The sequence below is a fragment of the Cotesia glomerata genome, linkage group LG4 (assembly GCF_020080835.1).
Source record: "Cotesia glomerata isolate CgM1 linkage group LG4, MPM_Cglom_v2.3, whole genome shotgun sequence".
Classification (NCBI taxonomy): Eukaryota; Metazoa; Arthropoda; class Insecta; order Hymenoptera; family Braconidae; genus Cotesia; species Cotesia glomerata.
Window position 1 is genome coordinate 15,817,034 of NC_058161.1, and position 25,408 is coordinate 15,842,441.

At 28.8% G+C, this 25,408-nt stretch overlaps 3 protein-coding genes and 1 non-coding gene across 4 annotated transcripts; all 4 read left to right on the forward strand.

The window, feature by feature from the left end:
- Positions 1–630: 630 nt before the first annotated feature.
- LOC123263183 (fatty-acid amide hydrolase 2-like) lies at positions 631–6,527 on the forward strand. The gene is made up of 7 exons (XM_044725737.1): positions 631–894; positions 970–1,172; positions 1,246–1,472; positions 3,097–3,426; positions 3,498–4,045; positions 6,022–6,204; positions 6,278–6,527. Exons 1-7 carry the CDS (start codon positions 871–873, stop codon positions 6,365–6,367), a joined length of 1,605 nt encoding a protein of 534 aa, XP_044581672.1. The 5' UTR covers positions 631–870; the 3' UTR covers positions 6,368–6,527.
- An 848-nt stretch (positions 6,528–7,375) lies between these two features.
- Positions 7,376–7,590, forward strand: LOC123264488. The gene has a single exon (XR_006509354.1). It is a non-coding gene; the product is annotated as a small nucleolar RNA U3 (small nucleolar RNA).
- A 4,674-nt stretch (positions 7,591–12,264) lies between these two features.
- LOC123263878 lies at positions 12,265–16,526 on the forward strand. The gene is made up of 2 exons (XM_044726908.1): positions 12,265–12,514; positions 16,172–16,526. The coding sequence occupies exons 1-2, from the start codon at positions 12,422–12,424 to the stop codon at positions 16,502–16,504; spliced, it is 426 nt and encodes a 141-aa protein (XP_044582843.1). The 5' UTR covers positions 12,265–12,421; the 3' UTR covers positions 16,505–16,526.
- A 4,358-nt stretch (positions 16,527–20,884) lies between these two features.
- LOC123264148 lies at positions 20,885–21,596 on the forward strand. The gene is made up of 3 exons (XM_044727294.1): positions 20,885–20,969; positions 21,045–21,250; positions 21,329–21,596. Exons 1-3 carry the CDS (start codon positions 20,896–20,898, stop codon positions 21,532–21,534), a joined length of 486 nt encoding a protein of 161 aa, XP_044583229.1. The 5' UTR covers positions 20,885–20,895; the 3' UTR covers positions 21,535–21,596.
- Positions 21,597–25,408: the final 3,812 nt, after the last annotated feature.

Genomic DNA, 25,408 nt, shown 5'->3' on the forward strand with positions numbered 1-25,408 from the left:
TTCATACAAAATTATTATAGAAAAAATATTTGTTAAAATTTGCACTGATAATTTTTTTGAATTTCAACGTGTGGAATTTTTTTGCTGAATTTTTTCTCTTATACCTAATTTAATTGTTATAGAAATCTAAAAAATTTTTAGATGTCTGTAAAATCAGAATCATAAATGCTTACAGAAAATAATAATTTATGAAAATTAATTTAGTAAATATTTAATAATTTTTAGAACTTTTATTATCAAATAAATTATAGCAAAAATTTTGACATGTAGAAATTTAAAAAAAATGAACAATGCAATGTTTTAATAATTTATTAGAATTAATTTGTCAAATAAAATTAAAAATTGGTCAAGTGACAGCTAACTTGAATGTCATTAATAATTTGAATTAAAAAATTGACTAACCTGTGATATAATTACTAAAATAATTTATTAATGCATAATAAATTTAGTAATTGAAGTATTTTTATTATTATTATTTATTTTTATTATTATTATTATTATTTTATATTTTTTACAATAACCTAAAAGTTTATAAACTCAGAGCTCGAGGCAAATAAAAAATCAGTGTTGTCATCTGGTGTCGGAATTCAAAACTAAAATTACTGTAAAAAATTTTAACACTTAAAACTTTACGACTTACGCATACACACACACACTAATCATCAATTACTTCATCTAAATAATTACGCCCGCTGATATTTTATTATATTTGCTACATCATTGTACGTAATTTGAAATTATTGAAACTCTAAGAAGCTGATGATTTTTGGTAATTGTTAAAATAGTGATAGATTAAAATTTTTTTTGAGAATAAAAGTTTTTATGAGGTTACAATCACTTTGAAAAATAAAAAAAATAATTTTGACAGAAATGTGTACGTCTATTTTGAAGGAGGTAGTTATAATAAATTTTAATATTTATTCAAGTACTTCTATATCTAATCACTACTGATAGTAAAATTTTTTACAGGATGATACAAATACAACTCCAAAAAAATTGAAAAAATTATTGGTTTCATTTTTAAGTTGTTTGATAGTGCAATTTCATTGTTTACTCGATAGTATTGTTGATTTTATTTTTGGATGCTATTACCATGGAAAAGACAAAAAAGTTCCTCCAATTAGTGACAAATTATTGCTGGAAAGTGCTGTAGATTTAGCTGATAAAATAAGGTTTGTATTGTTATCGTTATTATTATTTTTTATTAATTCATATAAATAATAATTTTTATTTTAATTTAATTAGAAAAAAGAAAATTTCCTCTGAATTAGTTGTCACCACATTTATCAAAAGATGTAAGGAAGTTAATAGTTTATTAAACGTAATCGTCGACGAAAGATATGAGCAAGCAATTGAAGAAGCAAAAAATTTCGATAAAATTCTAGCAAGTGATATTGATATTGAAAAACTTAAATCAGAAAAACCATTTTTTGGTGTGCCTTTCACAACTAAAGAAAGCAATGAGGTTCAAGGTAAGCTAGATTTTTTATGACCCTCAAATCAACAGACATTTAAAAACTTTCTAAAATTTAATTAAATTAGGACCAAAAAAATATTTATAAAAAATCGCACTTTTAGTTTTTCAAATCTTAAAGTAAATGTAGAATTTTTCTTTTTATTTTTTTGTAATAATTTTTTCATCAATATTTAAAGTAGTCTGGTAATTTTCATAATTTTTAGTTCTTTGAAATTATTATTGTCATTTTTTAAAATATAAGGCAAAAAAAAAATTGTTGAGAAAATAAATTATATTCCATTTAAATTGTACTTCATTCAAGAATTTTTTTGTTTTTTATCAAAATCATATCGCGTTGCTAATGCCAAAAAGGTATATCTTAAAATATACATCCTTTTGGCTTTGCAAAACTAAAAAGGCGTAAGGTAAAAGCCCCAATAGATGATCACGTACCAGTATATGATCACTCTATGTATTTGTATATCTATATTCACAAATATAGGTATAAAAATACATGGAGTGATCATATACTGGTACGTGATCATCTATTGGGGCTTTTATCTAAGGTAAAAGCCCCAATAGATGATCACGTACCAGTATATGATCACTCCATGTATTTGTATATCTATATTCACAAATATAGGTATACAAATACACGGAGTGATCATATACTGGTACATGATCATATATTGGAGCTTTTACCTTACGCCCTTTTTCGTTTTAAGAAAAAAAAATTTTAAAGCCAAGAAGCATACATGAATAAATGGTCAAAATAGCTTCTAAAGACCTCAAAACGTCGAGATCTTATGGAAAATTGATTTTTAGAAATTTAATTGAAAACACTATCACAGCCAAATTTTTTTTATTTTCAATTTTTTTATCGAGACATTAGAAATTTTATTTTCAATTTTTTCAATGAATTTCCACAAAATACGAAAAATTGAAAATTTAAAAAAATTAGAATGTGATAGTGTTTTCAATTAAATTTCCAAAAATTAATTTTTCGAAAGATCTAGACGTTTTGAAGCCCTTAGAAACTATTTTGATCATTTATTCATATACACCTTTTGATTAAAAAGATTTTTGGTAATTATTTACAAGTGGGCTAAGCCCCATTTTGGACCATAACTAGGTGAAAAATTAACATTTTTTAACTTTTTTTTTTTATTCTGGTTGTTTTTACGGCGCATTTATGAAAAAAAAATGTCGTGAAAGGAAAAAATAAAGATTTCGATAGCTTCTTTGCCTTTAAAAGTTGGAAAAAAATTGGCTTTCATGTTTTTGGATAAAATTTCTATTTTATCTTTTTTTGATGTTTTTGATAAATTTTTTTTTTTGTTGAAAAGTACATAACAAAATGAACAATTAAAAAAAAAATTGATCAATTTGATCAATAAAAAAATTAACATGGCCCAGCATGGATTGACCCCACTTGTAAATAATTACCAAATTTTTTTTCTTAAAGCCAAAAAGTCATAAATCGAAAAATAATTTTTTTTTACCTTTTTTAACCAAATTTTTATTCTTATACATTCCCAAGATTGGAGAAAAAAAATTTTTATACGCCCTTGTGGCTTTAGTAACGCGTTATTTTTTTTATTATTATTGTTTATATTACCCCCTGTTAAAAAATCGGTTAGGTTTACTTCATTCTGTGGGTATGATGGCCAGAAAAGGATATCTGTCGACGGAGGATGCTACAGTTGTTGGTTACGTCAAAAATGCCGGTGCAATTGTTGTTGCTAAAACTAACATTCCTGAACTTAATTTATGGGTCGAATCTAGAAATATGATCTATGGACAAACAAATAATCCTTACAATACAACTCGTACTGTCGGTGGAAGTAGTGGAGGAGATGCAGCGATTACAGCAGCATGTGGTGTTCCCTTCGCCCTTGGCTCAGATATTGGAGGTTCAATAAGGATGCCTGCTTTTTTCAATGGTGTATTTGGTTTGAAGCCTAGCGCAAGTAAATATTTATTTCTTTTGAAAAAACCTTTATAAATACTTAAACTTGAATTAATAAATTTTACCAAACAGAAGCAACACCTCTAAAAGGTATCGGCTTGAGATCAGTCGATTTCACTGATTCAATGGCTGAAGCAGGCCCAATTTGTAAGCACGCAAAAGATTTACTACCACTATTGAAGATAATGACCAAAAATACTGATTTGATAAAAAAATTGGACACTCCTGTGGATGTCAAGCAGTTGAAAATATTCTACCAAGAATCGTTGGGTGATCTTCGCGTAAGCAAACTCACCGAAAACATGCGTACCGCATTTAATAAGGCAGTCACACATTTTAAAGATTTGACTGGATCCGCACAAAAAATAAAACTTCCCGGTTCAGAATATAGTTTTAGATTGTGGCGTTATTGGATGAGTCAAGAGCAAGCTGATTTTAAATCAGACATCATGAACCGTAAATCCAGAACAAGTGCCACCGCTGAAATTATTAATCTTGTTACCAATAAATCAAATCTCACTTTAGCAGCTATTCTCAAACTTATTGATGAAGATTTCTTCCCTAAAGATAGTAAAGCATGGGCAGAGAGTGTAACGAACAGCATGAAAGAGTATTTATTGGTAAGTTGATTTAAATATTACTAAATACAGCAAGTATACTTACTGTTTAAAATTTTCGTAAATTTAGTAACTTTTTAGTATACAAGCATATTTTTAAATTAAATATCGAGCCTATATAAAAAATTAATTATTTATGCATGGTAATTTTACGATATTGCCTCGTAAGTTCAAAATCTATTTATGAAGCTAACTAATCTTTGTATGCAAATGCTTAAAAAATTAGTTTATTATATATTTAACAACATAATGGTGAAATTAAAAGACGAAAACACGTTAAAATAAAATACGGGATTTTATAAAAAAAAAATCTATTTTTTATTGACTAAACTTAAGAAATTAAACAATTTTATTTATTTATTTATTTATTCAAATGCCAATCGGCTTTATACATCAGATTTACATCAATTAAATTCAGTTTTAGGTGAAAAGAGAAAATAAAAATAAAGAAAAAAAAAAGTATTAACATTTCATTAGAATTTAATTAAAATCAAATTTAAATTAAATTAATTTAATTGTAGAATTTTATTGTAATTTTAATAAAATCTTTCTGATATTAATTCTAATACACATTTGCGAAATTTTAGTAGATAAAATGAAATTTTTAATTAAGGTAGTTATCGTGGTTAAGGCACACCGTCAGAAAATTATTAATTTTTGTATACTTATTAAGTACATGATGATACAATTACCCTAAAAATTTTAAATCGATTGACCACCTATAACCCGAGATCAATTCAATTAAAAATTGGATATTTAACATTGATTGCATACGCTCTCTGAAGTTCTGTACCAGTTTCTTAGTTATAAAAGAAAACTAACTGTCAGAAATTTTCAAAAAACTGACAGTTTTTTAATGTATTTGTTGTGAGTTTAAAAAAAAATTAAAAAAAAATTTTTGACCGTCTAATTATTTATAAATAACGAATTAAAGTTCAACAATTTATGAAAAATTATACATCTACGGAGTCTGACAGAAACAATTGTATGGGTTGCGTCTCCACGGGTACACTCTTGCGTAAAAATTATGGATTACTTAGCTATAAGCTCATATAATTTTGCGGCGCGTATAATCTCTAATTTTTTGACAATATTGTACCATGACAACTACCCTAAAAGACAAAAAATACGTTAAAATAAAATACTAAATTTTATAAAAAAAAAAAAAATTTAACTTTCGTTGACTAAACTCACAAAATTAAAAAATTTTATTGTAATTTTAACAAAATTTTTCTGATATTAATTCTAATACACATTTGCGAAATTTTACTAGATAAAATGAGATTTTTAATTAAAACCGTCTTCTGAATCTTAACATAGCTGTTTGTAAAATTACATGACGTCCATTTATCATTATTACCAATTGTAATTTATAAAAATGGAAAAATTTTTCTGCCCTCCAGGCGGAAAGTGGCAACTTTCGGCCCGCTGCGCTAAACGAAATTGCCGCTTTCCGCCTCTGTCGGACAGAAAAATAGTATACAAACCTATGGCAGGAGAAAATAATAAATATCTCAGATCACATATATGTCGACCTCGGCTTCGCCTCGGGCAACATATATGTGTTCTGAGACATTTCTCATTTTCTTGCCACAGGTGTGTAATATACTATTATTAGACATAAGGTAAAAGACCCAGTTATTGACACTGGCCTAGTTATTGACACTTGCAATTTTATTTTAATTAAAAAAAAACAAATCACCTCTAATAAATTAATAAAAATAATTTTTGAATTATTAATTTCAAGTTAATTGTTTTTTTAAAAACATTTTATTTTTTTAATTAGAATAAAATTGCAAGTGTCAAACAACCAGGCCAGTATCAATAACTGGTTCTTTTACCTTAGTATTAAAAATGTAAAATTATCTTCTCGGAAATTTACTTCGAAAAAATTTTGAAAAATAACTGCTTCTTTTTTTAACAGGTTCTATACTATTAACTATTATATTAATTAATAAATTTAATGTTTATTTTTTTAGGATAAACTTGGTGACGACGGAGTACTTTTATTTCCTTCATCTCCTTTTGCAGCCAGCTATCATTATTCATATTTTTTTAGACCTTATAACTTTAGTTACTGGGCCTTGTTCAATGTTTTGAAATTACCCACTTGTCAAATACCACTTGGCTTGGGTGATGACGGTTTGCCTGTTGGAGTACAGGTGAATAATTTTTATTTTATTGGTTGTTGATTAAAAAATAAATATTCTTATGAACGTAATTTTTAACAATTAGGTTGTTGCTGCTCCTTATAATGACCACTTATGCATCGCCGTAGCACAAGAACTAGAAAAATCGTTTGGTGGATGGGTATCACCGTCGTAATTTATATAACTTTATTTACATAAATCTTTAATGAAAAGGGTCACAATAATGTAAGATAATTATTTATTTCGGTGTTTTGTTTTATTATGTATATTTTTTTACTGTTTTTACATAATTGTTATGGATCATAGTTTATTTAATAAATTTATCATTTTATGGATATGATGATATTTATTTTCATTATATATTATATAATATTTAACTTAATGTTATTAAAAAAAAAGTTATAATATGTGGCCTTGAATTTCCCAAAAAGTCTCTAAGGTTACAAGTATAGACGGCAATTGGGCGCTTATTAAATTAATAGTTGTCAATAGAAAAAAATTTCTCAAAGGTTATAGTGTGTAAGTTAGTAGAAAATTAACATTTGAGAAGATAAATAATTACTTATGCGATATAAAAAGAAAAATTAATAATTTATTAATATCCTAATATTTGGGGAAAAAAATAGATTCATTAAAAAAAATTTTTTAAATTAGTAATTGTAATTAATTTTGCTTTAGGTTTTCCGTCATAAAATATTTTTAATAAAAAGCAAAATAGAATATTTTTTAATTTTAATAATCTTGAGATACTATCAATAATAATTCAATGAATTTCAATAAAAATATAATTATTTTAGATTTTTATATCTATAAATTATATTTATATAAGTATAATAAATTATATTTTACTATCCAAGTCTTTATTCGTTAATTTTCATACATATAATTTTTTTTTTAATTGAATTAATTATAGTAATTTATTTTATAAAAAAAAAATTTTTTTAAGAAAAAAGTTGTATTACATTAATTGATATTAACAATGTTTAAATTGATCATAGTTATACTGGTTGAGAAATAGAATAAAGTACTTGAACGTGTAAACTATAATTTAAATTTCAACGCACTCATAAAATACGCAGAGTTTTGTGTAAGGTAATGTAGGTGGCGAAAGTGAAGGTTTTTTGTTCGGCTTAAGATACTTGTAATATACATATTATAAGCTATTTTAAAATTGAGAATAATTAAGATCATACTTCACAGGATCATTTCTGTAGTATATCTTCACATCCTCTCTACTCAATTGTGGAGTCGATACAGCCACGATGACGAGGTATAATCCTCTTCTCTGAGCGTGAGGAAGATTGAGGTCTTGACGATTGTCGAGAACTCAATCATCGATGATCGTTCACCTTCCAGGCAATAAGTCGGATGGTATGAGAAGTGGATATTCCGAGTGGTTTCTTATAAATTCAAAAAATAAATAACTTTAGGAATTACTATGTCAACTATCCAAAGTATCTTTTTTTTCACTCCTGTGTTCATGAATTTAGCATTGATGGACTTGAATTTTATACTAATTCTACAAATTATTGTAAAGATCTTAGACTAAAATAAATAATAGTTTAAAAAAACTAAAAACACGCTATTTATAGAAAACCAAACTAAAAAATAGAAAATAAATTTAATTTAAGAATAGTGTTAAAAATTTCAATAAATATAAATTAATAATAGTGTAAATAAAAAAAATGTATTTTATTTTAAAAAAAGCGTGGGGTGCATGGTGTCAATAGTTATAAATATTTTATTGACAGATATGAGTAGAGTGATTATCATTTTGATAATATCTTAAAAAGCACCCCACGCTTTTTAAAATAAAATACATTTTTTTATTTACACTATTATTAATTTATATTTATTGAAATTTTTAACACTATTCTTAATTTAAATTTATTTTCTATTTTTAGTTTGGTTTTCTATAAAAAGCGTGTATTTAGTTTTTTTAAACTATTATTTATTTTTTACTTTTTAGTTTGGTTTATTTATAAAAGCGTGATTTTTTAGTTTTTTTAAACTATTATTTGTTGATTATCAAAAATATTCAGGCGCGCAAATTACCCACGGAGAGTTACATACTGACATACTGACATACTGACATACAAGTGAAGCTAATAAAAAATTAATTATTTATAAATATTATAAATACGGGGAATCAGAGTTCGATTTCGGAGAGGGAGCCTGAGAAACGGCTACCAGAACCAAGGAAGGCCGCAGGCGCGCAGATTACCCACGGAGAGTTACTGACATACTGACAAACTGACAAACAAACAAACTGACATACAAGTGAAGCTAATATAAAGCGTGTAAAAAAGTATTTCAGTGGATAGCATCAATTGATATCTAATTTCATGATTACATCTTTGTTATTATAATATGTTCTCTTGTTTTTCTTTTTTCATTTTAAAATGATACTTTATATATTAATATTAAGTCTTTTTATTGATAAGTTTTTTTTCTCCAGGTCTATGTACAGGTGTTTTTTATAACACCTCTATAGGTGCATATTTTGTATGTATATACTAATTTTGTATCCTGGTAATAATAAATAAATTTTTTAAATTCTTATATTACAAATTTTAAGAAGCTTTTTATCACACAAACAAGAAAAAAAAGTTTTGTCAATTTTTAATATTTTTCTGAAAATTTTAAAGAGCAAAAAATAGACTAGAAAAATTAATTTTAACTTTATTATTTTTCTCAACCGTGATTTTATAATTATTCTAGCCCGCTATCACCGTTTCGGTCATTATCATGCTATCGACCTCACTATCCGAACACGAGCATGATAATGACCGAAAAGGTGATAACGGGTTAGAATAATTAATTTTAACTAAACTATTACATAGATCTAATAGTCTGATTAAGATAAAAAAAAAAAAAACCCAGTTATCGGCACTTGCAATTTTATTTTAGTTAGATAAAAAAAAATTAATTTAATAAGACAATAAATTTAATTTTTAAATTATAAATTTTAAGATAATTGATTTTTTGAGAACATTTTACTTTTTTAATTAGAATAAATTTGCAAGTGTCAAACAACAATGTCAATTTTTTTTTATTTTTTTTTTTTTAAGCAATTTCTCGTGGATATATTTTATGTTTTAACCATGTTCCCCTTGTCAAGTGCAGCCTTTCAAAAATCACCAGAAAATTATTTTTATTTTTAAAGTACATTTCGGCCTACTAGTGGCCTCGAAACAGTACTTAGTTATATTTCATTGCCACATTATTGCCATTATAATCTCATATACTATCATTAAATGAATTTAGAATTATTGATATAAATGTATAAATAATTTAACATACACTATATAGTTTAAGAAAATTATTAATAGTGTAGTTGGAAAATATCGTCCCTATATTCAAAGTCTTACCCTGACTACAGTAATAAAATATTTTTATCGGATAAAATGATTGATTTTTGTAAAAATTAATTTGATTTTTAAAAAAATTCAGATGAAATATTACAATTACTAAAATTAATATAAATACATAAAAATATTTTAATTTTGCTGCACTCTCAATTGGTAAAGTTAACCCGGAAAAATTAATAACTAAAAATTAATTATTTTTTAATTTTAATTCTTAAAATTATTACTGCATCATTGGTGATGATCGAATAAAATTTATTTATTTTATTAATTATTATAATTTTTTTGTCCACGGAACGAAAATCCAGAACAGTCAACCGATGAACATCTTCGACCCCGGGCATGTGTCCGAAGTTAGACTAATTCCATCTATTTTCTTGAAGTTTTTTGAATATATCTCATTAATTGGACTTGATTTCTTTGATTTACTTAAATCCGATAAAAATCCTTAAATTAACGGGAGAGCTGAGCAACAGGCCCACCTAAGATATATTAAGACCCTAACGAGGCCAACTTGGAATTAAAAATTATAAAAATGATTCACTTGAAAATCCAGAATGTTACTGGTTATTTTACAAGATTAATTAACGAATTCATTAATTAAATAATTTTTTGTATTTTCTAATGCCAAATTAGAAGCTGCTGGGAAACGATGGGTTTTATCAGACTTCTTGGTTTTTAGTAGATTTTATAAAAATCTAACTATTACAGCCGTCCTCATGGCGCAACTTTGAAAAAATTTAGTCGTTTTCTGACTCAGTTTGTCGAGCTGAGTCAGAAAATGTATATAGTTCAAAAGTTTATATATGTATGTATTTATATATATATATATATATATATATATATATATATATATATATATATATATATATGCTATATATATATATATATATATATATATATATATATTTATACGATATAACGCGGCTTGTCAGCACGATAGCGTTTTCAATTTATAACCAATTCTTCTCAAACTCAACATGCTTTATCTATCGATCAAGACCAAGGTTAAGTTCGAAGAAGAGCTTAATCGGGCGAGTAATTTGGAAATGACAGGATTTTGAAATTTTGAAAATCGTAAAAATTGATGTTTTTACTACTTCAACTTGATATAATTACTGATCGAGACAAGATATCAAAATTCGGTAAAATGCATCGTAAAGCTCTTTTAATAAGCTTCAATTTCCACTACTCAGAAGTGGAAATAGCCTCAATATTACTCCTTTTAGAATTCGTTTAATGAAACAGTTTTACTGTTGCAGCCGTTTTAGAATTATTGTCTGCATCATAGCTTAATCATAATGTAAATTCAATAATTACGATAATGATTAGTCTTTCGTGTAATGTTTTCAGGTAATTCGTCAGTAAATATGTCACAAATTAGTTCTATATATTGTTTTCTTCAATTAAAATTTTATCCGGTTTCAAACATCTGATTGATTTGCAAATTGTTGTTCCTAAGCAGTTATTTAAAATTTAGTCATTTATAATTCAAATTTTATAATCTTTGCAATTCTTTGAGAAACTTTTTCTTCAAAAGTTAATTTTTTTTCCAAAATTTGTTCTAAATAGTTTTAAATTTATTATTGAATTTTGTTTTTAATTCATAAATAAGTTATACATTATTGATGTTATTATATTATTTTATTAAAAATCAATTTTCTTTATTTAAAAAATCTACTCCCATTTCGGCTGCCGAATGGCCTTTTTTTTTGTTAAAGCTATTTTGTGCGTCAACTAATTAACTTTAATTATAGTTCATTTTATTTATATTTTTTTTATGAATTAAAGGTAAAAATTTATAGTTCCATCATTTAATTTATTATTTTTTTTTTAACTTATATAATTTTACCGGTTACGTGCATTAATATCCCCGGGACAAAATATCCTCGGATAAAATATCACTAAATCGAGTCTTGAGAAATCAATAAGTATTAAAAAATATTCAAATGACACGGATACATCGTTTACTCTGAAAAAATTTCACTCTGTGAAAGTTCTCTGTGTTCGCTTTTAGACGAAAATTTTTCAAAGTGTAAAATTCAATCAATTTTTATGAAAATTTATAAATTGCCTATTCATTACCGCAAGTTTCACTAGCGAGCCTTTTATAAGAGTTTTTACAAAGTTTTATAGAACTTTATAAAATTTCATGAGTTTAATGAAATTTTATGAAATTGTATAAATTATTAGACTTGAATTTTATACAATTCCAGCTCTTAAAATCCATTTAATCTCAGAAAAAATTATGAAATAAGCATTTTTCGTCATGTAAGGCTTATCACATAAGTTATTTACTACGTGACATGTATCGTTACTTGGACAAGTGAGCAGCGTTCCAGACTCCGATACGTGAGGACCCAAGTTCGAGCCCAGCATATTTCAGGATTTTTTCATCAAGTATCAACATATAACTAGTGTTTCAAACTTTGTAATAAGTCTACAACACTATAATTAATTTCAAAATTGCCATCTTTTTATTTTTGAGAAATTTCTTTTTAAATATTTTTTCTGAGGTACAATTTTTGCATCACTTACATCACTTTTACGTCATAATAACATCATTATCATGATATAGATATCACAGGTATGTCATATTGACGTCATAAATGTCATTGAGACATAATATTGACGTCATGACTATAAATGTGTTTACTGAGTGGCCTGTATTCCTTCCAGGCATCCTTTACTTTGTTATAAAACTGATAGATTAAGTGAAAATTTCCGTGAGTAATCTACAAAAGAGCGATAAGACTGTGTATATAACAGAATAAATATAAAAGACATCGTCTAATTAATTATTTTTAGTTTTTAAATCACTAATTTTCGAGACTTATACTTGAATCTTTTTTAAATATAAAATGAAAATCTATATTGAAAGAACTTTACTCGCATTAGCGCTTCTTTTTGCGTACTCTGACGCTTTGTATCTGGAAGATTCAACTGTTAAACCCGTAAGTACTATTTATTTAATTAACCCTTCGTAGGTCACATAATGAGCGCGGCGCCGCCTTTTTTGCATTTTTTTTTCTCGAAATTCAGTTCATTAATTATTTTGAAAAAATTAAGTGCATTCTTTAACCTTTTTGAAAATTCTGACGTTATTGATAAGCATAAAAATATGTACAAAGTGATTTAAAAAAGTAATTTTCGGAATCGGGCAGCGCTATGCCGCCCGGTGCGAGTGAGCCTCCGGGAGATTTTTTAACTGCTCTGTTGCCAAATGTCGTTACCGCCATTATTTCAGTCTGTTTTAACGCATGTGAGGTACAAAAATAAAGTAACGGTTGAGGTTAGTTTTTAATGTTTATATCCACAGATTCGGTAGAATCTGGCGCCAAGTTCCGTTCAAATCCGTTGTAAACGGAGCGCCAGACTACCGACTATGTTTACTGTAAGCAGAACGGTTTTTTGAGGTTACGAAATTTTATTTAATTCTACGGTACTTTTTTTACCCAATTTGTTTATCATAACAGTAATTCATAATTTATTTCACCGTATTAATTAATTATGTCCACTTGTAACAATTTATTTACTTGAAATTATTAAATTTTATCAGCACATACTATAGCTCGCTCACAAATTTCGATCCTGACTTTTTTTTTATGGAGAAAGGTCAGCTCCACAGACTAGATAAAATAAAAATGTGTAGTAATCCTCCTATAGATACGCAACTACGGTTAAAAAAAGTAATTCACAGTTTACGGCCGCCAGGGTGCACTGGAATTATATCTACATAAACTGTAGCTTCAAGGGGATAGTTTGCAGTAAAAAATGCTGCCAACGCGATATTTTAGTTGGTACCAATTGTAAATTTTCATTATAATTACAAAAAATACTAAAATCCGAACAAAAACAGTTTCACTGTAAAAAAAAATCACGCCAAGTCCACGTTCATAAGACGATTAGAAAAAAAAAATTTTTTTCCTTTACAAAAAGATACAAAATAAAAAAATAAAAAAATCCAAGTAACCGATATGATTGTTTATGATTTTCGGAAATTAAAAAAAATCTTATTGTAAATTTAAAAATTAAAAAAAAAATTTTAGAACGTACTTGGTGTGCGTCATTGTGTATTTCAATTTTTTTAAAGTCCTAGTAAATAGATTTTACGAATTTCATTAAAAGTAAAATATTTTGCAACCACGCACACTAAATACGTTCTAAAATTTTTTTTTAATTTTTAAATTTACAATAAGATTTTTTTTAATTTCCGAAAATCATAAACAATCATATCGGTTACTTGGATTTTTTAATTTTGTATCTTTTTGTAAAGAAAAAAACATTTTTTTTTCCTAATAGTCTTATGAACGTGGACTTGGCGTGATTTTTACAGTGAAACTGTTTTTGTTCGGATTATAACTTATGTAATTTGTTTAAAATAATGTCATAATTACACTCGTATCCCGGGTAAAAAATATTATGTGCAATTATATATAATTATATATGAATCATATATAATTATACATGATTCATATATAATTATATATGATTCATTTATAATTCTATATAATTAGATATGATTCATGTATAATTATTCAGAGTTATATATAATTGTATATAATTCTGGATATATTTTTTCCTTAATTTTGTATATTTATATATAATTATGCAGAATTATGCATAATCATGTAGTTATATATTGTTTTATATAATAGTTTAGATTATTTTTGTATCATTATGTATAACAACGCAAAATTATATATTATAATATAAAATTTCATATAATTATGCAAAATTATGTGCAATTCTACATATTTCTATAGAAAGTTTTAGCTATTTTTTGTATAATTATGTAAGAGTATATATAATCATACATAATTATATATAATTCTACGTAATTTTCTAGGTCATTTTGTATAATTTTATATAATTTCATACAACGTTTTTCTCGTGTTTAACCATTTATATAAAATTATATATAATTATACATAGTCCTACATTGGCTGCGTTCAAGTTTACTAAGTTCTTGGCAGATCTTAGCATTTCTTGTAACAGCAACTTAAAGTAACTATATTATTTTTTTTTTAAATCTATAATAAAACAATGGAAGGTATATTTATTTAAGTATATCTAAAATTGATTTTTTGGTAGATAAAGTTAGCCCTGCTCAGAACTTAGTAAACCTGAACGCAGCCATTGTATTTTAGTTATGGTTGTATAATTGCTTATAAATATATATAATTATATAAAATTATGGAATAAAATTATAAAATTATGTTCTTATGAAAGAAAAAATTAAGAAAATTGCGCCGTATAAAATCTATATCTATATTTATAAAAATGAATTGCTACGTGTTAGTATCGCTAAATCTTAAATACGGCTTGACCGAATTTGACCATTTTTTTTTGTTTTGTACGTTATGGTTTAAAGATGGTTTATAAAAAAAAAAAAAAAAAAAAAAAAACATTTGAAAAAAAATCATAAATATTAAAAAATCGAAAAATTAAAAATTAAAGTGCAGCCAACATGTCATCGGGAGGTTCCGGGTTTAAATCCTAGTCCGAACTATCCGAATTTTTTCTCACATCTATTTATCTATATATATAAAAATAAATTGCTGAGCGTTAGTCTCGCTAAAACTCAAAAACGGGTGGACCGATTAAAAAAATTTTTTTTTGTTTTGTTCGCTATAGGTCAGGGATAATTAAAATAAAAATTTTTGGAAAACCCGGTAGTTTAGCTAAAAAAATCAAAAATTGTTAATTTTGTATCGGAATCGCTATTGTTACGCTTAAGCCTCAAGGTTGCAAAACTGTACCAAAATTGTTCAATACGTAGGAAGATACGTACAAGAATACTGCAGAGGAGGAGTCGAGTTCGAACCCAGCGGACACCCGGAATTTTTATCAAATAAAATAGTTTCTGATTACTACATCATACTCCGAACCGCATTGGTTTCAATATAATTAAAAGAAAAAAAATTAATATAATTATATATAATCGCATATAATTATATATAATTGGATATAATTATACATGATTATGTATAATTATGCCGGCCATTTTCATATATAATTATACCCAATTATATATAAATTTTTTTACCCGGATATTCAATATTATTTATATAAAAACAATAATAAAAATACAATTGATAAGTAAATTATTTCATAATATATCATACTAAAATTAACAGATGTCTGGCTTTATATATTAGTAATTATTTAAATTAAAAAAAAAAAAAAACAAAAAAATTTTCAGGTAACAAATTAAAAAAAAAAAACAATAAATGCCAATTTTTTTAATTATTTTTTTTTTTAATAAGAATTAATTATTACATGTGATAAATTTTAACCAAAGATTGAATTTAATTATAGTTTTATAATCTGGTCCTAGATGTTAAATTTAATAATGTCACGTGTGATAAAAATAAAAATAACAGAATAAAAATTTTATATAAAAATATAATTATATCTAATAATAAAACATTGAAAAAATATTTTTGTCTCACAAGGAAATACTATTAGTTTACATTTGGCAACAGCGCGTACGTTTTAACACGGCGGCGGAGCGCTCACCATGCGACCGACTTAGTTCGGAAAAGACACGCTACCTACGAAGGGTTAAAGACGAATTTTTAATACTTTTTAAACATTTATTTCTACAGGAAGCAAGAAGATTCACCTACAAATGCTCGTCTGATTTTGCAACGTTATATTTTAAGCCTGATGATACAACGTATGCAGTCGCAATGGTTGTAGACAAAAACAAACCGGAGTGTAGAACATTTAAAAAAAATAATAGTTATTATCCGCCTGCGCTTGAAGTTAACTTTTCTAATTGTAGCTTAGGTCACAAGATATTTGACGTTTTATTAGCTGAGCTTGGAGTTTTTGAAAATATGAATACTTATTATGAAACAATAGTTGATTGTGAGGTTTCTGATGAACAATATGACACGATCTTTGAATATGACTTGAGTAAGGTGGAAAGTCAATAAAATTATAGAATTTTTACATCTAATGAAGAAGTGTTATTGTTATTATTGTTATTAATCAATATAATATGATGTTAATAGTAATTTATAATCATTTGCGTTTTATTTATCAATTGAAATTGACTGGATAATAATTGATAATAATTTCTTAGCTAACAGAACATTTAAATGAAAATTTTTAATTACTTTTTAAAAAAAATATAACGTGAGCGATTGAAAACCTATTGAAGAAATTTTTTGTATTCTCTCAATAAAAAAATATAAATTATGTAAATCTTTATGGTCGACGTGCAAAATAGTTTTAACAACAAAAATACCCATAATTTCATAATAGCTTTGATTGCTTATCTTATACTAAAAAGTCATTTGACACTGAAAAACCCAATAAATTTTTAATAAATGAATTCTTTGAATAATGGTATCAAATAACTATAATTAAAATTTTTTTTTCAAAATGTATTGAATTTACCAATTAACCAAAATAAATTAATCGGTACATTGATATCAAAAACATTTTACATATTATTAATGTTAATTTTGGTAATTATAGTATTTAATTTAATTTTTTTTTTTTCGAATTCAACAGATTTTTATAAAAATAAATTATTTTATTCGATGAAACTATTGAACTATTATAGTCAGCGTAAAAGCTAAAAACATTGCAAACAATTTAAAAAACTACTTTTCCCAATTAAAAAAAAGTTTTAACCTTGCGAGTGATTTTTAATATGATTTATCTAAGTAGAAAATGGTTGCAAGTCATCAAATATCTCCGCAAAAAACTAATGCAAAGAAAAAATAAAACGAAAATTGGAGCTGGATAAATATACTGTCGGCTCTATGCAATTGTTGATGTGAATGAAACTTTTTCAAAGTTTATAGACCATGGAAAAAAATTTTCAAATTTTTTTTTTGCTTGCACAACAATATACGCTTGTAGTTATAGCTCCTTAAAATTTTTTATTTAAAAATCTTTTAAAATAGAGATTCAAAATAATTTACAAAACGTAAATAAAATTTAAGTACATCAACACTGATTCACGAACCTAGAAGATAAAAGGAAATATTAGAGAATTTGTATTTTCTTTCAAAGCTACTTTGATTTTAAAAAATAAAATAATAGACCGTTCAAAATATCCACACTGATAGAAGGATTTATTTGTATTAAAAAAATATTTGTTAATAGTTAACAAATCATTTATTAGAGACCATTTTTTAGTATCAAACAAATATTTCTTAGTATTTAAAATGATTTGTTTGTATTTAATAAATCAGATATTCATTTATTAAATATTAATAAATCTTTTTAAATACTAAGAAATATTTGTTAAGGACTAAAAAGTGGTCTCTAATAAATGATTTGTTAAATATTAACAAATATTTTTAACTATAAACAAATCCTTCTATCAGTGCATTATTCATGGCTAACGACTCACAGCAAAGGATTATTTCTCATGGAGAGGATGTGAAAATCTATTATTACAAAAATGATCCTGTGAAAGATAGTCTTAATTATTTCTATAATTCAAGATAGCTCATAAATGAATGGGTACCGCGACTAGTCAAGCGACGACATTTCAACCGGACGAACTTTGAACCGGAGGACAGTTCAACCGAAGAACATTTCAATCGCAAAACAATTCAACTGATGACAGTTTATTGCAGCTTTTCTGATAAATTGAACACAAATTCCATGATAAAGGGCACAACATGGGAACAAGCTATCATTTATTTGCTAACCAAATAAATGAATAAGTGTATTATAAATTAAAGAAAAAAAATTAACTTGAGTCAAAAAAAAAAAAATTCTTGAGCTAAGAAAATAATTTTAAGATAAATAAGAGTTTTACTGAGAACCAAGACCAAAAATTCTCGAATCAAGTAAAATTTACTTAAACTAAAAAAATTTCTTAGTTTAGTAATTTTTTCACTCAAATCAAGACGATCAGGCTCTTTAAACTGATTTTCTTTATTCAAGTTAATTTATTTTTGTTCTGCGTAAGTATCTTAAACTAAGCGGCTATTTATACTGATATTACAGGTCAACAACAGACTAGACTTCAGAGAAAATTAAATGCTTGTGTACACTGAAAGAAAATTTATGTTGACTCAAGAGAGATTTTCTTGATCTAAGAATTTATTTTGGAAGACAAATGATTATTTTGCTTTAAGAATTTCTTGTCTTGATTTAGATTTTCTTGGCTTAAGAGCTATATTATCTTCAATCGATACATTTAAGTTTTTCAATCAAAATAACATTATCGTTTAAAAAACTTAAAATAATTCATCAAAGTATATTTCAAAAACTAAATAGTCTTTAATTGTTGTACCAAAAAAAACTTGTTTCTTGGAAATAAGTAAATTGATTAATGACTCAAAAAAAAGCCATTCTTAACACAAGTCGGTAACATCTTGAATCAATGTTATCGCCTATCTTGAACCAAGAGACAAAAATTCTTGAAAGAAATATATCTATATCTAGTTTCAAGAGTTCAAGTTTTGAAGAAGAAAAGTTTCTTGAATCAAGATTGTTTTTCTATCAGTGTACGATACATTTTTAAAATATCAAAGTATGAACATGTTACTCAATATTATACTGAGCTTCGTTGGCTGACACTTATTTCTAGGCGTAAATTTTTCTTATCGTGTCTTATTTATAAAGCATTGTATCTTAATCGAAGGCCTCTAATTAGGCGAGACTTAGAAATTCTTGAGCCTCGCCTACGCCGAGGAGATATTCGTCAAGACTATCTTGAGTTACTGGTTTATCATTCAGCGAAGTATGAAAAATCATTCTTGATATCTGCGGTTAAAATCTGGAATCAATTACCAGCTGATTGTACGACGTTACCAACGTTTATGGAGTTTCGAACTGCTTGTTATGAATATTTTTTACAATTTGATAGATAATATGTATTCATTGTATTAGAATTTAGTGATGATTGAGTGATTGAGTGACTGAGTGTTTAACATACTACATTATATATACTACTTTATATATACTACTTAACACACTACTTTATATATTATATTAAGATTTTTTGTATCAATTTTGGATGGCCGCAAGGAGTTTCGACTTCATGGCCAATTAAATAAATAAATAATAATAATAATAATAATAATAATAATAAACAAAAAATTCATTTTCGCCGCGTCGATATTATCTAACACCACACTTTACATCATACGCATGTACTTAGATGTGAATAATTCTAATAAAATACGATTTATTAAAATATTAATTACAGTATCTAAGTGTGTATATTAAAATATAATATTATTTGAAAGGTAATCAACCTGCAATTGAGGCTCATTAAACCTATCTAACTATAAGCTTTATATAAAAAAATTACTTTTACTTAGATCTTTCAATAATAGATGAGCTCTATCGAAGTTTCCGTTGCAGTTGAAAAATAATATGTATTTTTAGACCATATGCCTTTGTCGTCGACTATTTTTATATTTCGATTAATTTATTTGTCGTCATAAAATATGGAAAGTTATAATTATCGATACTTATAATAAAAAATTTGGGGTGTATAAAAAAGAGCCACAATGCTTCGATTGGACATTTCAAGACAAAATGTTGTACTCATATTTATTTATTGTATTCTATATTGTAATAATGGTAAAAAGTCCAAACGCTGAAGATATTAAAAAAAAAGATGCGTATCCAATTATTAAATTCGAAAAAATTGATTTTTCATTGCTGTTAAATACTACAAGATATTCTGAATTTCTGTATATGTGTCTGATTGATAAAATTCCATGTACACCGGAAATGAAATATTTCAAAAGTAAGTTCTAGGTAAAAATTGAGTGTAGTCTAGTTGGTCACTTTTAAAAATTCGATTTTTTTTTTACATTTTTTGAATGTATATGTAACTAAGTATTCCCAGGAATGTGTTAACTGGTTCGGGCAAAGGCTTGCAGATTAAATTTTGAAAAGATTTTTATGATTTTTGATTTAAAAAAACTTAAAACGCGTTTTTTTCAGAATTACACTAAAAGAAGAAATTTTTTTGAAGAATATGGGCTTTCTTGTGACAAGAAATTAATTTTTCCAAGTTAAAGAAATAAAAATTTTTCTAACAGTAACTTTTTTTTTGAAAAAAAGTTTTTTTAATTTGAAAAATAAAGAAGAAATCAATTTTATTTAGACACCTTGAGAATGTTGATCCAAAATTTTTTTTCCCAAATCTTGAAAACTTTTGTTGAAAAAAATCTAAAAAAATTCTTTTATTTTGTAATTTAAGACTTTATTAATCATACCTAACAACTTTCATAAATATATATTTCATAGCAAACTCACGAGAAATTCCCAAAAATCGCCTATACATCCTTAAAAAATTTCCTTTGCATAAATTTTTATTTTTTCAGAACTTTTACCACAAATGATTGAAGATAATTGCAACAAATGTCGTAACAGTTTAAAAAACGCATTGGATACTTTTATGGAAACTATGAGGTAAATATTTAAAGAAATTTTCTTCAGTTGATCATTTAATATAAATATATTTATAACTTATTATTGCTTATCAAGGAGAAATCGTCCAGAATATTATGAAGCTTTAACGGATAAATATGATCCAGAAGCAAATTATTTCAAGAGAAATAATCATTACGATAAAATTTACGAAGGTGTTGTTGACGTAACATTACTTTTAGAAAATGATCAAGTTTTTTCAGATGAACTTTTGTGCTTATTGAATAAAGGACCTTGTTCAATTGAAGGAAAAGTTTTACATCGTAAGTCTTGTTATTTTGTTTTTTTTTTTTTTTTTTTTATTAATTAATTAATATTAATTTGTAAATATTTTTATGCAGAAGTTCTAAACGATGCTTTATTAGACAATTGCATGAAATGTTCACGACGTCAAAAAGAAGCTATTCACGCAAATCTCACATACTTATTCAAGCACTATAATTTGTCGCAATATATTGATGTAAATGATAAAGATTCTTTTGATAAAATAGAAATTATTTCTAAAGAATTTTTGAATGAAACAAAGGTGACTTATTCCGTTGATTAAAATCATTGATGTAATTTACTTAGATAAATGTCTCATTACTCACAATTTGTTCATAGAAATTTTTTTCAAATAAATGTACTTATCTATTTAAAAATCTTTATTGACGAATAAATTTTGTGCAGAAAAAAAAAAATATTATATACTAATACACTGAAATAAAAATTTTTGACTGGAGTGTAAATTTTCTTGGCTCAAGAATATATTAAGGGAAATTGAAAATTTCTTGAATGAAGTCAAAGTTTCTTGAGCCAAAAAAATTTCTTCTTGCTCTAAAATAACTTTCGTCTTCCTTAAAATTTTCTTGACGCAAGAAATTTGTTTTTTGTGTGTACCAATCATCGGTTGATGGTTCAGAATATATCGTATTTAAATATGAAAAAATTCATTTAATGGATATTTTTCATTTAATACTGAAGCCAGTATTTTTAACTTCCCGCTAAGAAAATTGAAGATTTTCAAAAATCGGGAAGTTATTGTTTTCACCCCGTTTTGCAAAAATCGAGTTTTCATCAGATCTCGACGTTTGAAGGTCACAGGAAGCTTCCCTGACTATCCCCGCGAGGTTGTCACGGTGTCTGTATGTGTGTGTGTGTGTGTGTGTGTGTGTGTGTGTGTGTGTGTGTGTGTGTGTGTGTGTGTGTGTGTGTGTGTGTGTGTGTATGTGTTTTTTTTTTTTAAGGGGGGGAATCCTTTTTACGGATTCTAGGCATAGCTGTTTGGCCTGGATATGTGGCGACTCGACGCAGCGTCATACTAACTCGACACTAACGCCCCTACCCACTAAACCCTAAACCCCTTTCTCTTCTATCCTCTGATCCCCCATGGTACCGCCGTAAGGCATTTCTTCGCGGGGGGAGGAATTAGCTGCCGCTCTTCCTTCTGGTGGCTAAGATGTTTTTTATTTCTATCTCCCTTCTAGTTTCTGTTTTCTGCTCTTTTTCTCTCGATGGACCGCAACTCTGTAAGCACTTCAGTGGCAAAGGTGCTCGTGGCGTTCCAGACAGCTTCTGATGACAGCATTTCTTCTACTATTGTCTCCGGTTGAATTCTCTTTTTAGAATCTTCTCTAATTCATCGCGCTGTTGGTTAAAACGAGGACATGCAAAGATCACGTGCTCCACGTCTTCAGCGACACCTGGGCAGGATGGGCACTCCGGAGAATCGTCGTGCTTAAAGCGGTGAAGATAGGCTCGGAAGCAGCCGTGTCCTGACAACATCTGCGTAAGGTAGTAGTTAACCTCTCCATGACTCCGGTTCAGCCAGTCGTCGATCCTCGGTATAAGACGATACGTCCATCTTCCTTTTTCTGCAGCGTCCCACTGGAGCTGCCATCGGTCGAAGCTGTTTTGCCGTTCTTCAGTTCTGAGCTCTTCAGCGCTTAGTGTAGTTGACCTTTTACGATGATAAAGGTTCCGTCTTTCCTCAGCGAGGACTCTGAGAGGCAGAGTTCCGGAAATAACGCACACTGCTTCCTCGGATATTGTGCGGAAGGCGCTGGCGACTCTTAAGGCACACCGTCGGTATACTGGTCCAGCCTTCCTCCATGATTCTTGCATCTCGAGAGCGTTGGTCCAAATAGATATACCATATGTAAGCACCGATGTGACTACAGATGATAACAGTACCCTTCTGCTCTGCTTTGGCCCTCCGATGTTCGGCATCAGTCGTGCTAGACTTGTTCCCACTGCTGACGCCTTGGCACTGACGTGTTCTACCTGCTGCTTAAAGTTGAGTCGGGCATCAAGCATCACTCCTAAATATCGAATATAAGGTTGTGATGTGATTTCTTGTTCGGCGACTTTCAGCTTAATTGTCTCTACCACTTTCCTGCTGGTAATAAGCACTGCCTCAGTTTTGTGTTGCGCCAGTTGCAGGTTCACTGCGTCCATCCACCGGTTAACGCGCTCGAAAGTGAGATCGAACACATGGTTTATCTCGTCAAGATGTTTGGCAACGATCACTACGGCTACGTCGTCTGCATATGCTACGAGTTTGACGTTTCTTGGCAGAGTTAGTCTTAATAGGCCGTCATACATAATATTCCACAGGAGCGGGCCTAGAACTGAACCTTGTGGTACACCTCCAGAAATAGCATACTCCCTTGGACCGTTCTTCGTGTCATACTTCAGGACCCTGTTTTCAAAGTAGCTTGCTACGATCTTAAGAAGGTATTCTGGTACATTCTTCTCTTGGAGGGCCTGCATGATGCATTCCCAATTGGCGGAGTTGAAGGCATTTCTGATGTCTAGGGTCGCCACCAGGCAATACTTCTTCGTTCCACCCTTCCATCTGGTTCCTGCGATTGCTTCCTTGGCCGTATCAACAACCAGTTTGATTGCGTCCAGGGTTGATCGTCCTTTCCGGAATCCATACTGATTGTCTGCCAGGAGTGGGTCGACTACTGCTTCAATTCTCTGGTGAATTATGCGTTCGAATATCTTACCCGCTGTATCTAGCATGCAAAGTGGGCGGTAAGATGACGGTTCATCCGGTGGCTTTTTCCCTTTAGGAAGCAGCACTAACCGTTGCTGTTTCCACTTTCGAGGAAAAATCCCTTCTTTGAGGCAGGTGTTGTAAACATCCAGGAATAATGCCGGTGCTGCCTTTATAGCTGTTTTTAAGGCAATGTTAGGGATTCCGTCTAATCCCGGTGCTTTATTATTCCCTACGCGGTTGCAAGCCTCCGTCAGTTCTTCTTCCGTGACAGTTGGAATGTCCTCCAGTTCTCCTTGAGCTAGCTGGTAGTGAAGCTCGCGTTGCTGCGGAAACAGCGCGGTAACGATTCTCTGCAGAAGTTGTGGGCATGTGGGTGCCGGCATTTGTTTGACTTTTAGGTGATTCATGACCACCTTGTACGGCCTACCCCACAGGTCTTTGTCCACCTCGTTGATGAGCTCTTTCCAGCATTGCCTCTTACTATCCTTGATGGCTTTGTTCAGTAATCGACGGGCTTTTTTGTACTCTGCGACCAGCTCCGCAGAGTTAGGTCGTCGATAGCCACGCTGGGATATTCTCCTTTTCTTTAGACACTCTTTCCGAAGAACGCTGATGTGGTCGTTCCACCAGTGTACTGCCGGGCGTTGGCTTATGCTGCATTTCCGGACCATACTTGCGTCACAGGCCTGGACAACTCTTTTCATCAGGTCCTTGGTCATTTCTTCTGCGGGTCCAGTAGTAATCGGTTCACTATTCAGGGCTATTATCAATGTGCTTGTGTCAAAAGACTTCACTTTCCATCCAATGGTATTGAGTGACTTGATTGGTCTTCTTGTATTCCGGTCATGTAATATTTCCCAGAGAATTGCCTTGTGGTCGCTGGCTGTGTAGATATCCATCACCTTCCAGTCGTATTTCCCACTGATGAGGCTGCTGCTGACGAAAGTGAGATCTACAATAGAGCTTGCTTCCCCTTTAGTATAGGTTGGCGTATCACCACTGTTGAGCTGGACTACATCTAGTGTAGAGAAAGCTTCGAGGAGTGCTTTTCCTCGCGCATTTGTCTGCTTGCTGCCCCAGTCTACTGCCCAGGAGTTGAAGTCACCGGCAATCGCGACCGGATAATGCTGCTTGGCGTCCTCGGTCAGTTTGTCCAAGAATTCAGTGAATTCAACAATGGATAGGCTAGGTGGTGCATAACAGCTGTAGAAACGGATGCCGTTAACTGTTGCTGCTACAAAGCCGGCATTATCATTGTTAACTACACTCTGGAAGGGATGCTTACCACAAGACCAGATGACAGCCTTGGTGGTGCTGTCAGATTCCCAAGGCTGGATATTCAGGTATCTATATGGCTCTGCTATCATTACTAAGTCTAACTCTAGTTCTCTTGCTGTTTGCATAAGCAGATCATGTGCAGCTTCGCAATGGTTTAGGT

Excerpts from the sequence above, each read along its gene's own strand:
- LOC123263183 (XM_044725737.1), top strand. The coding sequence starts at position 871 with ATGTGTACGTCTATTTTGAAGGAG. Across the intron at positions 895-969 it reads GTACGTCTATTTTGAAGGAG|GATGATACAAATACAACTCC; the intron begins GTAGTTATAATA and ends AATTTTTTACAG. Across the intron at positions 4,046-6,021 it reads GCATGAAAGAGTATTTATTG|GATAAACTTGGTGACGACGG; the intron begins GTAAGTTGATTT and ends TTATTTTTTTAG.
- LOC123263878 (XM_044726908.1), top strand. The coding sequence starts at position 12,422 with ATGAAAATCTATATTGAAAGAACTTTACTCGCATTAGCGCTTCTTTTT. Across the intron at positions 12,515-16,171 it reads AAGATTCAACTGTTAAACCC|GAAGCAAGAAGATTCACCTA; the intron begins GTAAGTACTATT and ends TTATTTCTACAG.
- LOC123264148 (XM_044727294.1), top strand. The coding sequence starts at position 20,896 with ATGATTGAAGATAATTGCAACAAATGTCGTAACAGTTTAAAAAACGCA. Across the intron at positions 20,970-21,044 it reads ACTTTTATGGAAACTATGAG|GAGAAATCGTCCAGAATATT; the intron begins GTAAATATTTAA and ends TTGCTTATCAAG. Across the intron at positions 21,251-21,328 it reads TGAAGGAAAAGTTTTACATC|AAGTTCTAAACGATGCTTTA; the intron begins GTAAGTCTTGTT and ends ATTTTTATGCAG.